The sequence below is a fragment of the Larus michahellis genome, chromosome 1, assembly GCF_964199755.1.
Source record: "Larus michahellis chromosome 1, bLarMic1.1, whole genome shotgun sequence".
NCBI lineage: Eukaryota > Metazoa > Chordata > Aves > Charadriiformes > Laridae > Larus > Larus michahellis.
This window is the reverse complement of record NC_133896.1, coordinates 1,652,365-1,670,281: the sequence shown is the minus strand read 5'-3', so window position 1 is coordinate 1,670,281 and position 17,917 is coordinate 1,652,365. Positions and strand designations below refer to the sequence as shown.

General features: G+C 51.4%; 1 protein-coding gene across 6 annotated transcripts in view; it reads right to left on the bottom strand.

Moving 5' to 3' along the window:
- Positions 1-2,160: 2,160 nt before the first annotated feature.
- The window catches only part of NRF1 (nuclear respiratory factor 1), a 75,029-nt gene continuing 59,272 nt past the window's right edge, over positions 2,161-17,917 (bottom strand). For 4 of the 6 annotated variants that reach the window (XM_074573136.1, XM_074573138.1, XM_074573137.1 and 1 more), the window contains exons 11-12: positions 16,773-16,829; positions 2,161-4,401 (exon numbers count right to left, since the gene is read on the bottom strand). In XM_074573136.1, coding sequence (XP_074429237.1) covers positions 4,238-4,401; positions 16,773-16,829 — 221 coding nt within the window. In that variant the 3' untranslated portion in view covers positions 2,161-4,237. The remainder of the gene's footprint in view (positions 4,402-16,772; positions 16,830-17,917) is intronic. The other 2 variants (XM_074573140.1, XM_074573141.1) reach the window with 1 other exon arrangement.

Sequence of the window (17,917 nt, the reverse complement as noted above, 5' to 3'; positions counted from 1 at the left end):
GGGGGACACAGGCTGTCCATGTGTCTGTCTGTTCATTCATCCATCCGTCTGGTCGTCCAGCTACCAAACATCTGGTCATCCAGCCACCCATCCGTTGTCTGTACGGCCATCCACCCCCCGTCTGTCCTGACATTGAACCATCCATTTGCCCGTCCATCTACCCATACATACCTCCACCCGTCCGTCTGGTCAGGCAGCCAGCCATTGCTCCATCTACCAGTTTGTCCATCCGTCCGTCCATCCGTCCATCCATCCACCCATCCATCCATCCGTCCATCCATCCATCCGTCTGTCCATCCACCTGTTCAACCAACCATTGATCCATCTATGAGTCAGTCTGTCCTTCCATCCATCCATCCATCCATCCATCCATCCATCCATCCATCCATCCATCCATCCACCCGTCTGTCCATCTGTCTGTCCATCCATCCATCCACCCAGCCATTGATCCATCTACCTGCCCATCCATCCATCCATCCATCCATCCATCCATCCATCCATCCATCCACCCGTCTGTCCATCTGTCTGTCCATCCATCCATCCACCCAGCCATTGATCCATCTACCTGCCCATCCATCCATCCCTCCAGCCATCCACCTACCAGTCTGTCCATCTGTCTGTCCATCCATCCATTCATCCAGCCATTGATCCATTTACAAGTCAGTCTGTTCTTCCATCCATCCATCCATCCATCCATCCATCCATCCATCCATCCATCCATCCATCCATCCATCGCCCCAATGCTGGGCCTAACCCCCCCGCAACCGGCTTGTCAATGGGGCGCTGCCCCGAGGGGGGGGCAGGGGTGGAGCATCCTCCCCAAGCCCCACCCCCTCAGGCCACACCCACACAAGAAGCCCCACCCCTCCCAGGAGGCTCCATCCCCACCAGTCCCCTGAAGGAGCTGGTGCCACCCAGGACCGCCCCCCCCAGGACCTGGACCCTACGGGGGACCACCCTGAGACACCCCCCCCCCCCACCCGCCATCCTGCCCCTTCCCAGCTGCAGCAGCCGGGAATGTCCTGAGCATCCACCATCGCTTTTGGGGTCAAAGCCTGCAATTTGAGGCCAACTCCTGCAATCTGGCGCAGAGCAGCGCTGCAATGGGGGGGAGCGGAGGCAGCAAACCGTGCCCGCGCTCTGGGACACCCCCCAATGCCTGGAGGACCCCCCCACCCCCCATAGTGCCCAAGCCGGGGAGCGGAGCAGGACCCGGCCCCACCATCCAGGCCATGGGGAGCGAAGCTGGCTGGTGCGCGGGGGCCAGCGCGAGCCGCCCCAGCGGGAGGCCCCGACCTGCTTATTAAAGACCGATTAGCAAAGATTAAAGCTTGGCGGCAGCGTCTGCCGAGCGGAGCCGCTTCCCCCACGGCCGCGCTGCCAGATCCGGGGGTGCCTTCGGGGACGTCCTGAGGTCCCCGGGGGTGCCCAGACCCCCGGGTCGCCCTCCCGGCAGACGCAGCATCTTTCGTGTCCGAGGACACTGAGCCACACCAGGGAGCTGCTCCCAGCTCGGCAGGGGATATCCACGAGCATCCAGGGGTGCTCCAGCAAAGCAGCCACCTTCCTCCTCTCCTTCTGTCCGTCTGTCCGTCCTTCCAGCCTTCCTCCGCTGTTTTTCTTGCCGCAGGCTACAAGAAACCCGCAGGATTCACGGCGCCGGAGCCAGGGCTGCCACCGTCCCGCGCCGGCGTTCAAATAAAGCTGCTGAAACCCATGGCCGCGCTTCCCTGCTCCTCCTTGGGGTTCACATCCCGAATAACGTGTCCCGGTTTTCAAGGAATCCCGGGGGCGACAGCGCCTGGGCTCGGCGGCGGCTGCTGCAGCTGAAAACGGAGGAATTCACCCCAAAGGCCAGCCCAGCCCCTGGGTGGGGGCACGGCGTGGCGGCGGGGGGATGCCTCAAGCACCCCCACATGGTTTCCACCCGGCCCCAGGTTGCTGCTGGAAGAGTAAAAAAAAAAAAGAGATAAATTGCACAAAGGAGGAATTAAGCCCCAAAATCATCCTGGCCGCGCCCAGCTCCGCATCTCCAGCCCCAGCGCCGTAGCAGGAACCAGCGTGGGGAGGGCTGGGGGTGCGGGACCGAGCCCCGAAACACCCCGGAATACACCAAAACCCCCCCAAAATACCCCAAAACAGGAGAGCCGGACGCGGGGGTAGACACATTTGTAACAATTTATTGAATGAGGCAATAATAGACACTGGGAAAACAAAGGGGGGTCCATGCTCTGCTACTTGCCTGGTTTTTGTCATTTTTTTGGGGGGGGTGGGGGGGGTGTGGGAGGGCAGGGGGGAACCTCTCGGACTAAAAGAACGTCATTTCATCGCCAAAGAAACACTGACTTGAAAGCCACCGACATCTTCACAAGGACAATAAAAAAATAATAATTAAAAAACAAAATAATAATAATAATAATAATAATAACAACAACAAATTGGAGAACCAGGACTGTTTCTATGGAAAGATCTCCCTCCCCTCGTTAAAATACAGAAGAAACGTATACAAAGAACATTTGATATTTTTTTCCCCATATAAAACAAGTAAATACGAGAATCTGAAAACTTCCTGGCAGGCGGAGCGAAGACGTGGAGAACTTCGTTAATGGCCACTCGGAAATAATAATAAAATAAAATAAAAAAAAAAAAAAAAAAGAAAAAAAAAACCCAACCCCCCCCAAAAACCCAAATTAAAAACCACGCACAACTGCACGCACGGGGGGCGGGGGGGCTGTGGCTGATGGAGGGTTCGGCCCACGGGAAAGTCAAGTAAAATTTGACACCCCCCCAAAAAACCCCCCCGAGGCCTTTCCCTCCCCCCCCTCCCCTTTTTTTTTTGGGGGGTGATGGGGATTAAAAGCCCCCAGAGCCGTGCTGGGAGATGCACGTAGGGCAGGACCAGGGGGGTGGCTTGGAGGGTTGGGGGGTGCAGAGGGGTTCCCTGAAGGGAGGGGTCTGAGCTCACGTTGCCCCCCCCCCCACCCCCCCAACTACCTTCAAGCGACGGTTTTGTTGTGGGAACCAGATGCTGGGGACATTGTGGGGTCCTGGGGGGTGGCGGCGGGGACCGGGACGAGCCCGAAGTGGCTCTTTGGTGAGGAAAGTCCTGGGAACATGGTGGGTGAACTGGGGAAGTTGGGGGGGACGGGACACGCAGCCGGAGCCCCTCTAGAGGCGTTTCCACTTCAGTCTAGATCCACAAAAACGGGAAATAATAATAATAATAACAACAATAATAATAATAACAACAAAGAGGAAGGAAAAAAAAAAAAAAAGACCAAAAATATCTAAAATGGCAGGTACGTTTCGAGAGCAGAGGAATAAGAACAGGTCTCCAGTGTGCACCAAGGGGCGCCGAGCGGAGCACGGCCGGGATTCTCCGCGGCGGCGCGAACGCTCCTCGAAGGCAGAGGTGGCCTCGCTGGCCGGCGCGGGGAGGGCGGCAGTCGCGCGGGCTCCTGGAAGAGCATCATCATCCCTTCAACAGGTTGCCACCCCCCTGCAGTCACACATGCATTTTTTTTTTTCCCCAGGAGAGGAGCCTTTTCCGAACTCTTTTCCTTTTTCTTTTTTTTTTTTTTTGTGTGGTTTTATTTTTTTTTGGTGTTTTTTTGTTTGTTTGTTTTTTTGTTGTTTGTGGTTTTTTTGTTGTTTTGTTTTGTTTTTTTTTTTTAAATATAAAAGTCCACTTTAAAATCTTTGAAACCTAATTTGCCAAGTGCGGACGGCGGAGGGCCGTGCCCGGGAGCTGCTGCTGCTGCGGAGGAAGGTGCCGGCGCAGCCCGGGAGTGGCGGTGATGCTGCCGGAGCGGTTTTGGCCGAGGGCATCCGTGCTCCCTGCTGTGCCCCGGCCCCCCCGCCCCGTGCCTCACCCTGCTCGATCCCACGCCGGGGGGCGGAATGGGGGCTAAGGGGCTGCTTCGTTTTGTTGTGGGGTTGCTTTTTTTTTTCCGTTTAAATCTTCTCAGAATGAAAGTTCCGTCACAATTTGGCTTCTCACTCACACGAGAGCAGAGTGGCGCTATAAAAATGCACTTAACACGCTTCCTCTGCCAGTATTATTTTTTTCTTTTTTTTCCTTTTTAAAAAAAAAAAAAAAAAAAAAAAAAGGTCAACAAAACCTTTGCTTCCAAAGCTGGGAGACTCAATGCCACCTGATTGCATCTCTGGAGAGGCGTAAAAAAATTATTCGCATAAGAGACGAGGAAAATCACCACGATCCTGGCTCTGGGCATCGTCACTGTTCCAAGGTCACCACTTCCACCGCCTGCCCGTCCATGGTGACGGCACTGTCCGCTATCCTCGTGGTAACGGGTGCCATCGCCACCTGAACGGGGCCGTTGCCTTGGGCCAGGCTGGTCACCACGGTCTGGTACATGCTGACGGGGATCTGGACGAGACCTGCGGAGACAAAAAATAAATAGGATTGGGGTTGAGAGGGAAGGAGCGGAGTGAGACCGGCACAAAGGACGAGGCTGGTGTGGCTACATGCCGTGGTGTGGTCCCCAGAGGTTTGGGGGCTGTGTTCGGCACAGGGAGCGCTGCTCCGGAGATGATCCTTTGGATCGTCGGTGTATCCCCACCTGGAGCACTGCCTCCAGCGCTGGGGCCTCAGCACAGGAGAGACACGGAGCTGTTGGAGCGGGGCCAGAGGAGGCCCCGGAGATGCTGGGAGGGCTGGAGCCCCTCTGCTGTGGGGACAGGCTGAGAGAGCTGGGGGGGTTCAGCCTGGAGAAGAGAAGGCGCCGGGGAGACCTTCCAGCCCCTTCCAGTCCCTAAAGGGGCTCCAGGAAAGCTGGGGAGGGACTCTGGCTCAGGGAGGGGAGCCACGGGATGAGGGGGAAGGGTTTTCCACTGGAAGAGGGGAGATTGGGATGAGATATTGGGAAGAAATCCTTTGCTGTGAGGGGGGTGAGCCCCTGGCCCAGGCTGCCCAGAGAGGTGGTTGATGCCCCATCCCTGGAAACATTCCATATCAGGTTGGACGGGGCTCTGAGCAACCTGATCTAGTTGAAGATGTCCCTGCTGATGGCAGGGAGTTGGACTAGGTGGTCTTTTAAAGGTCATCCAACCCCAAACTATTCTATGATTTTACGCACAGAAAGCCAGCGGTCGGGGAAGACACCCGCCTCCCAGCCAGCAGTGTCCGTGCTGATGTAACCATGCCTCGGTGGCCTCGCTGTGCCCAACTCACCCACCACGGTGCCACGTGGGATGGGAGCAGGGACGGGATGGGGTAGGGTTGGGTGGCAGGGTGGAGAGCTCAGCCCATGCTGGGCTGTCTGGCAGCAGGGAGAGAGAATAAGGTTAAGGAGGAAAGAAATAAGCAATTTTTGGAGGAGGAACCCAAAGAAGATGCCGGGATGGTACAGCGGGTACCTGTACAGCCAGTCCCCATGGGATTGCTCCCATGTTTTTCTCCTGCAGCCGTGAATGTGCCACCATGCAGCCCAGCAGTGGTCACCCAGAGATGAGGAACACGCTTCTGAAATGCATTTTTCCACTTGATTTGCCCAGAATTGGGAATCCTGTGGCTGAACGAGGGATAAACTCGGCTTCTCCCCCCTGCAAGACCTCCATCCCCTCTAACTCTTTACGTCACTCGAACGCCTTCCCACTTTCACGGCACGCGAGAAGGATCCCACCGCTGTGCGGACCACAGACCGCCCATCCTGCCCATGACCCCTGGTACAGCCGCCGGCCTCTCTCGAACACGATTCCCTTCCTCCAGCTCACTCTCCCTCTCAGGCAGGTCGTTCTGCCTCCGCACCGGAGACGGGTGAAGGGCAGCGTGAGACCAGTGAGCCTTGGCCAAGCCGTACTGGCTCCTGGCACCGGCTGTAGGCACTCATACGTGCGTATACATGACATATACCAGAGATACAGGAAAACAAACCAAGCCCTTCCCCACTGATGGATGGGTCCAGCAGAATAGGGAACATCTTTTTCCCAAGGGTGGCTCAGCTACAGGAAGGGATCAGATGCCCCCGAGCTGGAGCTGACAAAACTTCGGGCGCGTTTTTGGCCACGGAGGAAAGCACTGCTGTGGCAAACGCGGTGAGCCGGGGTTAGCTAGGTAACACCAACCAGGGCGACAACAAAACAACGAGGCCCCCGAGGATATTGTGATGCGAACGATGAAAAGAGGTGGAAAAAACAGCAAGGAGCAGTGGCAACTGCTCGATACAGCTGGGCAGGGGAAAGGGAATAGCAAATCCCACAGGCTGGCAAGATCAACTTCATCTTTCTCTTTTAACATTATTTGCCTGTACCCACCACTGACTTTGGCTTGGTAAAGCATGATTTAGACAAGCCAGCCTGTAAATGCTACCCTATATATGACACTTCTGAAATTAACAGCCCCCCTGTTGGGGAAAAAAAGCTTTTAGGGGTCCACAAATCCTCCCAGGCATCAGCACAGGATGGCCAACACCTGAAACAGCACTCAAACGGTTTAAGACGGCAGGTTCCTGACCCAGGCTTTCCTGAAAAAGCAGTCCAATCTCTTTTGATTCAGGTTTCTGTGGCAGAGAGCAGATCTCTGTCCCGCCAAGGGCACTCGTTTAATAACACGAGGCGGCAGAGCACGGCTCGGTGTCCTCAGATTACTTACGGTACAGACAGGAAAGCTTACGAGTTAATCGTACTGACCAGGTGGGTGACCCCGTCAGAGCGCAGCATGCTTTGCAGTCCTTCGACACCCCTCCTCTCAGGATCTCAAAGCACTCCGTGGGTAGGAAAGTTCCAAGATCCCCCAGGCGAAGGGCTGCCCCACACCAGAAAGGTTATGTCCACGTTCATCCAGTTCACAGCCCAACTGAGGGATCTCTTGCCTGGTGAGATGGTTCAACACCGAGCGCTAGGCACGGCGTGGAGTCAGGAGAAGGTACAAAGCTTCCAAGGTGCTTTCTAATAGATGAGAGTTTTAGGTAACAAAACACTGAAACGAGACCTCATGCTCAGCCCTGTTAAAGACAGCCTCCTACCAGACCCTACAAGGAAATGTAGCACATCCCAGTTTACGCAGGTGCTGGCGCAGACCTGGAGATCTGGCCTGGGATGCACCTAAAATCCCCGCTCCAGACCAACAACCCAACTAAGCCCTTTGGGTTGCTGGGGTTGCTAGCCCAAAAGAGATTGCTGGAGCTCTCAAATGACAGTCTTGGCGAACCCAAAGATCAGAGTCCCCACTACCCTCATGGACCACAAAGCCTGATCCCCCTGTGCTGTCCAAACACGTGCGTTGGCCATGGTAGGGCTGCTGCCAAAGATGGATGCTACCAAAAGATGGCGAGATGTGAAGACCCATCCGGGGTCACTGCCCACGGCCAACCCAAAGACCAGAGTCCCCACCATCCTCATGGACCACAGACCACACAACATTTCAAAAGCCGATCCCTTCATGCTGTTCAAACGCGCCTTGGCCAGGGCAGGGCTGCTGCCAAAGATGGGTGTTATCAAAAGATGCCGAGATGTGAAGGCTCGACCAGGGTCTTCATTGATGAGTTTGTGTCACCCAAGGTTTGGCCACATCTTGGAGCGCACGGATGAGCAGGGAAGTCCCCGTGAGAGACGGCAACAGGCAGATCCCTTTCTGCATGGGATTAAACTAAATCGCCTCAGCATCTGACGTAGCGGCCTTCCTGCCAGGGGTGGTAACAAACCAAAGGAGGAGAGGGCTGGAAAGTCTGCTGTGCATTAAAGCAGAGATGATCGCCCTTGGGAGAGAGACGATTAAACCACTGAGATACTGTAATCAGGTCTAGGATTGGCCCTGCGCTGCATCTGCTCAGACCTGCACCCTGATTAGCCCTAATCTAGCTGGCATATGTTAATCTAAAGCATGGATTTCAGACCCTTTCAATTGTATTAAAAACAGGAAATCCATTAGACAAAAAAACCCCCCCAACTTCTTGAGTCTTGGAAAAAATACGTTATCTGCAAAGAAAGTGGAGGCGTGCCGGGGTGCTCTGCGAGGAATGGGGTGCACAGGCAGGAGAGCCCCGGCCGAGGGAGGGAAGAGGGATCCCGTCGGATCCCACCCGCAGCTCAGACCGGCTCCTGCCCGGGGAAGGACGACAGCAGAGGTGATGAATCGCGCACCGAGCAGCGCAGAGCACGGCCGCGGGCTCCCCGCGAGCGGCAAGATGCAGCCAGGCTGCGCGTTTGCTTCCCCTTCATGAAGGCACCCAAAAAGCCCCTCTGGAAGGAGCGGTGGGTGAGGCACGAAGCCCAAGCATCTCCATCCTCCTGCAAATCACCTCTTCCTGGCCACCAACCTCACCTACCTGCCAGCACCTCCTGTCCTTGGCAGGGATGAGGAGCCAGCTCCAGCTGGCTGGGCGCAAGGACGGCATCCACGCAGGGAGCTGGGGCAGGGCCAGCACTGAGGTCCTGCCTCTCCCTTACCTGCAGCATGCCAGGGAAAGACTTTTTGGTGGAGGATCAGCTGGCTTTGCCAAGAAGGAAGCTGACAGCCACGGAGGGGAACTGGCACCGCGGCAGGGCGTAAGGGTGGCCAAGAGAGAAGGAGAACTGTGGCAGGTCTTAGGGGTTGAGATGGCCACCATGAATCAAAGGATTAGAGCTGGCCGACTCAGAGACGGCTGCGGCTGTACTCTAATGCCGGGTCAGACTATATTAGCGGCTGCATTTCAGCTGGGGGACTGCGACAGGCCACAGGAGATAATGAAACTGCTGTTTCAGCAGAGAAGAGGTTACAGCTTACAGAAGAAGGAGGGTAAGGGTTAGGCTCTACCTGTGACCAGAGAGCCACAGGATTCAGAGGCCAACAGTCATGCGATGGCTGACAGAGACATCCTACCTGGCATGGAGAGCAGATCAGCAGCGGCATAAGAACAACCATTTTGATCCTACGTTGCTGGTGACTGCATTAGACCACCACAAAGGACTCTGGGGGAGAAGGCCAGGCGGGTGGGATGATTCAGCGCCCTGGGAATTGGTGTCCAGGTTCAGCAGTGCCCTGGACATCCAGGACAGTTGATGTTCAGGGGACCAGGCTCATCAGTGCCGGTTTCTGCCTTGCTTGGACATCTCTTCACCCTTGAGATCAAAGAAAGTGCAGCACGAGGAAGAGAGGCTACCAGAGCCTCCAACTGCTGAGCACATTGCCAGTCCTTCAGGATTTGGAACACTGTACTACTCGGCGACACAAGACATGCCTTAGATGCCCGGTACCTAAGGCTGAGTCCATTCCCCAAGGTGCATCCTTATCTCCTGTTCAGCATCTGGTAGTTCAAAGTGGCTCAAGGCCATCTGCTAAGGTGCTCGAGGTACACAGACAGCTAACTGGCCAAGCAGATCCACTCTTCAATGCTTCCAACTCCACGAACTGGTTCCTGACCATAGCTGAGGTGAGGTTACACTACCCTGGCTGTTGATACAGCTCATCGCTGTGTTGTTTGACCGCACCTGGAGACCGGTGCCAAGGACCCATTTGTCAGCATCCCACGTATAAAGATTATTTAGTGGATATCTCATTCCAGGTATGAAGCAATCATACCAGAGGTGGATGGAAGATGGGCTGGGATGCCAATGCAGATCCTACCACCATGAAGGTCCCATCAGTGAAGAAACTGTGACAGCCCAAGGCAACCTTGGACAAAGCTCTGTCTGAAGCTGGACTTTAAGCATCAGGTTGTGATCTGGCAGCAGATGGTATGAAGAGCCTGGCTGCCATATGTCCCGTGAATGTCTGGTATGCTCTCATTACGGCAGCAGTCTGAGTTTACAGCTGGATAGTCAGGTTCTGCAAGCTTTGAAATGCACCCTGGAGTAGAAAAGTCTTCATTGATACCAAGACAGGAGTCGTCTCAACAACCGGTATGGACAACATAGACATTCAGTGTAATACTTCTGAAAGCTTAACCCTCACATTAAGTGCCCGAAGACACACAGAATGTCTGGGAGAAACTGAAAAGTGAAAAGAAACTGAAAACTGAAAAGAAAAATCTCAAGGGACCTCTCAGGTGCCAGTCACTCAGTGAGAGAGATGTTCTCTTCCCAGCTGAGATGGGCTCCTCTGGTGAATGTCTTGGCACAGCTCTCTACACCATGGAAAGGCTGAACAGCAGGACCTTGCACATAACATTTTCTGCCTCACGCTCAAACAGGAACACAAGCGCAAAGTCCTGGGGGGTCAAGAGACAAGAACCAGCCCCATCCTTGACCAGACAAGACAACAGTAGCCACTGTCACCATCTTGAATATCGACTCAAGAAAGGAAACGGCCGCCGCCTCTTTCAAAAAGTGCAAAACCCTCTTCTTTGGTAGCATCAACTACAACAGAGAGCTGATCTCCTGCCAAAGCAAACTCCTAGGGAACAGCCTCTGGAAAGGGAGGGTGTGAGGACGCAAAAGGCAAATGGCGCAGCATGACCATTTGGCTCCTACATCAGGGAGCCAGGAGTCTCAACCAATGCCCAGCTCTGCTCTGCGGTACTGCGCCAGCCTAAGCCCAGGAGGAGTGGGAAGGGGAGATGGTGCAAACCTTTTCAACACAGCTTTGGGGAGGCTGCTGAAGGAAGAATTTAAGAGCGATGTGGTTAAGAGGGAGTTGAGTTTATGGCTGTAAAAGCTGTGAAGCCACAAGAAACACCGCTCTGAGTGTGGAGGAGTAAGGGCCACAGGTCTGGAGTCACCAAGTAGCACAAAAGTATTTGCTCTTGGGATTTCTTTTATAGGGCAAAATAGAAAATGTGCAATGACTTCAGTGACCACCTTGGAGCCCTTGACAGTGCGTAGGATATCATCTGTTTTTTGAGCTGGGCGACGTAATCCCTGGAGGTATTTAAAAGACGGGTAGATGTGGTGCTGAGGGACATGGTTTAGTGGTGGTTTTGGCAGCGTTATGTTGATGGTTGGACTCGATGGTCCTAAACGTCCCTTCCAACCTAGGCAATTCTATGATTCTATAGTCTTATCAAAAAACCAGGACCTCTACTGAGAGCTGCATGTCCCCTTCCAAAAGGACTCCACAGCCTGCTTCAAATCATCAGAAGCCAGGAGCCACGGTCAGCTGCTGCTCTTGGGGATCCACTGGCACCAGAATCATACTCAGCACCGAGAAGAGAAAGCAGATCCCATGTGATGGATGCCAAAGTTGGTGTGTCCTTCTCTGTTCTCTTGGACACCAAAATGGCGATAAGTGTTGAAAGTTGCCTGGTATATCATTTGCTTTGAACATCTGCAAGAACTGCAGAGTCAGGAGACCACTGTGGGTGGCCCTACAAGCCTCCCAGACCCCCGCTAGAGCTCCAAAGGCCCTATGGTGCTCATGCCAGCAATGGAGAAGGCTAAAAAAAGTGACATTTTCCACTGGACTTTCTTGGCTGTTGACCTCCATCTCACTCAGAGGACTTTGCTTGTTTCAGTATTCTCAGCTAGCACTGAGGGGAAACTACTACAAACTTTGCTTAGCACGATCCTACTGTAGCATTTTGCAGTAGATATTCCTGCAACTTCTTTTTCCCCTCCTCCGGAGGCACGGGGCTGAGCAGATCAACCGAAATTCCTGTGCTCAGGAATGCACTACAGGGCCCTAGCACACAGGTCAGCAGATACCATCTCATTGCTACATCTCGTTCAGAGCCAAAGGCGACTCTTGAAGACACGATGGAAGAATTCTCATAGACAATTCAAAATCAGCAGGGTGCAGGTTTTAGCGCACAAAAAACAAGCAAGGAAATGCATCGCTAAAGGACCTCCAGACAATGAAACGTTTGCCTTTGGTGGGCAGCACAATGAAAGGGCACTGGGCGTGCTTTGATCTATATACCTAGGAGAGCCTGCAAATACATCGAGACTGATGCAGCTCAGTTGGGAATAACTTGATCATCTCTTCCACAGCGGGATAGAATAAGATACAAGCTGGAAGTGCAGAATGGAAAGTTGCACTAGATACTAGAGGCGGGCAGCAGGGAACCCAGGCAACCACTAAACATAAGGTTAGTGAAGCTCTGGAGCAAAGTCTCCAACCCTAAAAGTCTTTTGGAGCCAGCTAAGATTGATGCTGGCTCGGGCAAGGGGCTGGTGTAAGCGATCACTTGAATTCCTTTCAGGCTTGTATGTGAACAAGATTTTGCAGGCTCCATTTTATGTAAAGAAGCTTTGGTCCACTCGGTCACCAACCGAGCAAATACAAGACAGCACTAGGACATACAGGACAAATCGGTTGGCACTAGAGATATTTCTTGACAGTAAACTTGGTTTGTAGTCAACCACGGGACATACCTCATTCTCCCAGCCACGTGCAATTTCTTTTAGCAACACGGCAAAACAGGAGGGACTCTGCCACGCTTCACTGCTACCCGTTTTAAAAAGGACAGTCATAAAAACAGGATATTGAGCAGCTCTGTTCCAGCTGATCGCAGTCACGTATGTGTTCTGGCAACGCGGCAGGTATCGTTGCCTTCGAGAAAGGTCGCACGACCACCAGTACTTAAATAACTACAGAGCAACCGTGTCCTTAAACTGAGTCCTGGAGCAATGTCCATTCCTATCCGCACCAAGACAGGTAAGTGCAGTGCTGGAGACTACCTGGTGTGTAATTGCTAACACAAAAGAGCACTGTTCAGCATGCACATTAAAAGCTCCCACAACAGATTTTTATTAAATCCACATTGCTGTGCATGGGAAACTGGCTTGCCAAGATTTCCGGAAATTATCATCTTGACCACCTCCCTTTTGGGGAACTAACCCGAGAGGCCTTCAAGAGGGGGGAAGGACATGCAATGGGCATGATGAGCGTGTATCTTCAGAAAAACAACACAGATCTCTCTACCAAGTTTAAATCACACCAGCTAAAACGAGCGCTCTCAAAGTCACGTTACCCTGAAAAATCCTCTGACTGTAGAGAAGAAACATCCGCAAACGAAACGCGTCCCCTAAGATACGAGGTGTTGACATGACACCATGGATGGGATTTCACCCCAAGTCAGCTGCAGAAATCAAGCATTTCAAGAATCCTACCACACTCAATGGTGACAAAGGAAGCAGAAGACATCTCTTAACACAGGCACCTACTTTAAGATAAGACAAACTGTCTTCTGAAAGCATGCCCTCCTCTCTCTCTCTCTTCCCCCCCCCGCCCCCAACTACTGCTAGAGCATCAATGACTAACTCAAATTAGATGTCTCTTAGGACAAGATGATACTTGGAAGGATTTTCACCATCAGAAAAAGCCCGTGCAGGGATTTAAGCTCTGAGAACTTTCTAGGCACACAACAGTTGCAGTTCTTCCCTACACATCCTCTGTGCCATCCATTTCAAAACACAAACGTTCTACCAAATGATAATTTGAATAAGGTTGCATGCTGACTGCAAGAATACCTCAAGATCATCCATCACTTGTCTTTTCAAGAGCCATTCCGGTCAAAACCACAGCCAAGAGTAATGTAACAAGGCACCTGAAGTTTTGATAGCAAAGTTGAGTCATGGCAGCTCACAGATGGAGTACTAAACCGAGTGTTGCAATCCAGTAGGTTACACCATAGCCTTGACTCTTCCTTAGAAAAGAAGATAAGGAGACAAAAGAAGATGCAACGTTTCCATCAACAGCTGCATGGGAGGTAGGAAGGACAGCCCTGGAGCCACTACTTCCTTCCCTGCCTCCAACCCATCCTCATGATCACATCTCAGTCTCTCAGGCTGTCCAGACCGTCTCAGGCTGGGCATCACCTACCTGCTTAAATTGTCAGTGATTTGTTCCCTCCTTAGCCTTGGCTCCTCTTGTTCTATTTCAACGAGCTTTCCTTCTCTGCTCATTCAGAGCAACAGGAGCTGCTGTCTCAGTGACCAAGAAAGCCTGGTTGATTTAGGACCTCCGGCCCCATGCCATCAGAAAGGCACGGGCCAGGATGCAACACCAAGCTTATAGGGCTCATTCTTCCTTCCACTCATTTAACTTCAGCAAAGGCTGTGAGAGGCTTGGCATTTTGCATCGAGGTTTTAAACCCCAAGTTTGGATGTTTGTTTTTTATTTATCCCTAAGTCTCAGTCAGTGACCAACCTTCTTTCTCTAGCTGCGAGAAGACAGTTCATTGAACGAGCATCTTTGGTACATTTCTATTTTCTTCTTCTCTACAAGGAGGGAAGGGCCACAGCTCAGTCAAGATCTGAAACACTTTTGGCTTAATCTCCCTTATTTCTTGGTATTTCACCTTTGCCTCTAGAGGAAGGCAATCCGTCCTCACAAAGGGACCACTCGGTTACTTGTGGCTCCTTTCAGCAGACCACAGCAGGGCAGGTGCGTCCACACCTCCTGTTTTGTTCGACATACAATCCAAGAGAACACAAGCCCTCTCTTCATCCTGGAGAGAGGACCTAGAAGTCACCTCTCTCCCTTGTGAAATGACTAACAAGATCCCCAAAGAGGATTCCAAAGCTTCTGGGGGTTTTGAGTCTTGGGGGTTTGTTTTGGGTTTTTTTTTTTGGGAGTTCTTTTTAAGTTGTAGTACTTTGAGACAAAACCAGTGGGGCTGGGATTCCTGATTTACAGGAGTCTCTGCTGCTGGAGGGGACAGCCCAACCTATCAAGTGACACACAGAGAGGGACTCAGCTATGCTCATGGAATTATCCCCTCTGAAACCCCAGCATTTCCACGGGAAGAGGAAGACCCCAGTGAGCCAACCTGACACCCAGACTCTTCCCTGGCACAGCAAAGACCCACGGTCTTCAAGTAGCGGTGGCAAATGTCTCCTTCACCGATGACACTTCGCAACTGCCACGCACCTCTGTCTTTGCAGCCCTTTCCTGACATACCAGAAGTCTTCCATCTGCAATCATCTGCAGCGAGGACAGTAACATAGGGTAAAACTTGCAATTATTTTTAACATTGGAAACGATCAACCTGAAATCCCAGGTCTTCCGTTTCATCCTCATTTTGATGTAGCTGCAAACTCCCATGGAAAGGGTGCTTGGGAAAGGAGGCAGAGCAGCAGTCTGGTATCCTGACGGTGGATTAGCTTCATGCCTTCAGCCCCTGTGTCCTACAAAAGGTCACCTGTCTCTCCCTCTCCCCTTCATGGGGGCTTGAGGGTGAATTTAGAGCTTGATAACAGGACCTGGACGCCGGCTGAGGCAGAATAAAGCTGTGTCTCTTCAAGCTCAGTTCTTACCTAGACCTCACACACTAGTGCTGGTCCCCCAGAGCACGTCACTCTAAAACCAAGCCAATCTGGTACATAGGAGAAGCGACAAAACACGAGGAGTCTCTGTGTCTACCTGTGAAAAGAAAGCTTTTTTACCGGACTCCACAGATGAAAGCTTAGCGAATAACCCTTCTAAGCTTCCTTGATCGGCTGGCTTTGCTGCGGAGTGAAGGGCACACCTGATAAGATTAGCAGTCTATCATGGTCAATCATGTATACAGGAAACACAGTTAAAAATAGAGAAAGTACAGCAACCCCCAGTGTCTGCTCAAGTTGGGATTCGCTTTTCTTACGACCTGTTCTCTGTTAACAAAAAAGATGGAGCGGACAGGTGTTATCAATGCAAAGCTTCTCCAAGTAGAGACAGGGAACACCTAAGAATAAATTAGAGTCTGCTCCTCTTATGGACAGGTGGGCAATATAGCACCTTAAAAGTTTCTGGACAATCACCTAATAGGGATCCCTATTATATTTTGCCATAAATACTTTACTGACTTGCCTGCTATGCCATTAACATCCACAGGGGCTCTTCCAGAGGAAGAATTGTGTATTGAGATCGATTCTTACCCTGCCTTTAAAAACAGCCTTTAGGGTCCCGTATTTCTATATGGTCTTATTAAAGGCTACTGTGAGAATGAAGGCAGGGTACTACCTAAAATTGGTACAATGTTATATTACTTGAATAACAAAAGTCCATTTTAGAATGAAGTCATTTAAATGGAATCATATACAGTTTTTAAGCGCTGAAATATCACATATTCTAATGAAGCTGATAATTATTTGGCAGAGTTTCTGCAGGAACAATACTCTGGGCATCCCTGCAAATCATAAATAATAATGTGCAAGGAGAATACAGCTGCATATCAAGACAGATGTGTCCACAGTCCAAAATCTGGGGGACTTCAGCTGGCAGAAGCGTGAGCGGTCACGCACACAAGCTCTCCTATCTACCCTCCCGTGCCGTGTGACACACGGGACAGCCCACTTCTTTACTTAGGTTTCTGCTACAACGTTCAGTCTACAGTTTCTTAAAGCTGATGGGTGCTGAAAGTGTATTTCTGGGGTTTTCTCTCCTTTGCGTTGCTGCTTTAACTCTGCATCGTGTCCGTGACCTTTAAAAAGCCAAATTTTAGAAATCCAAAAAATCACAACCTCCCCACAACCCCATCCATATCACCAGAGTACCGCTGCTTGAGTGTTATTAAAATACAGGCTCTGAGCCCAGCTCTGCTCCCGCTCCTCACTAATTCTTTACTTAAGTAACAGTTATGAGAGAGCCCGGCTTGCGTAAGGCTAACAGGATTGGGCTGTAAGATATTAGCACACCCCAGAGGCATGCGCATCTCTACCCCGCAGCGGCTGAGACAGCCGTTACAGGGTGCTTGGATGTAAATATATACCCAACATCTGATATCTTCCCCTTGAAAGTGTGAAAGGAAGAGGGAGGAGAAAAAAAAAAAAAAAAAAAAAAAAAGACAGATAGATACAGCCCATATAGCCCCAAGAAACACCACACAGTCAGGAGCCTAAAGGAACAAGTGGCAATACCGACGACAGCCAAATCCCATTATTCCAAACTACCACCACAAAAATCCACTCACCTGATGAACTCTCTGCTAGGCTCCACTTGCAACCTGAATAGTCTGCTGCTAGGAAGCCTGACAATAAAATGCAAGTGTAAAAGGCTGAACAAAGGCCAAATACTACAGTTTGGGGGTGGGGTGGGGTGGGTGGGGTGGAGAATTAAGTGGGGTAATTAATATATGCATAGGAAATACATCCTTTTGCTTACCAGGTGAATTAAAAAAGTCAATGCCCACATATGAGTAACGCTCCAATATTAGGCACAGTAACTTAAATAATTCTACCTCTATACAGAACATCGTGTGCACAAATGGGAGGTAGAGTAAGTGGGAGGCAAGTGTAAGATACTTCCAGATATTTGTACTGTATTTTACAAATATTTAGATGAATGGCTTAATTGGACCAGAGAGGCCCGATGAGAAACGGCTGCACAGAAGTGAGAGTAGTAAAATCCATCTCGGAGAAGCTAAGGCCACCTCCAATAAAGCTCTCCACTGTTCCCTGAGTAATGAGGGCTGAGAAACGAATGAGAAGCAGAAATGGCTGCCAAAGTGGCATTTCTAGGTATATCCCAAGAGCACGAGGCTAGAAAGTTCATGAAAATCCAGGCACTCGGCCTCGTTGGTCTCTGAAAGGAGCTCAATGTGTTTTTAAGGCTACGACAGACTCGGATCTCAATGAGTTTCACGAGTTCGTACGCTGCGCCATAGATCACATGTGAACACGGACATTAGCATATACTACAGCGCGTTTAGCACATGCAGATATAAAGCAGCTATTGTTCTGGCAGTAAGGTAATACGTAACCAGATAGTCTCTGGCTTCATCTAAAAAACACTTTCCCAGCATTTCGCTGACTCGTTCAGCGGGAGCCTCTCTGCTACAACAGAGTGCACATTCATGGCCAACGAACGGGTCCAAAGTGATGGGTTCTCTCCCCCAGTGCCCCGCTCCCGGCCCCTGTGCCCTCTTCGCTGGGGGAAACGGTCCTCTTCATCCAAGAGAGGTGACATGAACACACAGCCAAACGAGGTGCACAACTTTTGGAGGAGGACAATGCCTTGGGAAGGCGTTCAAAGCTTTACCTTGCAGATACGGAAAGCTGCGACTCCAGTGTCTCTGCTGGAGCCTTACCTTACGCTAGTTCCTGCACTAGCTACAAG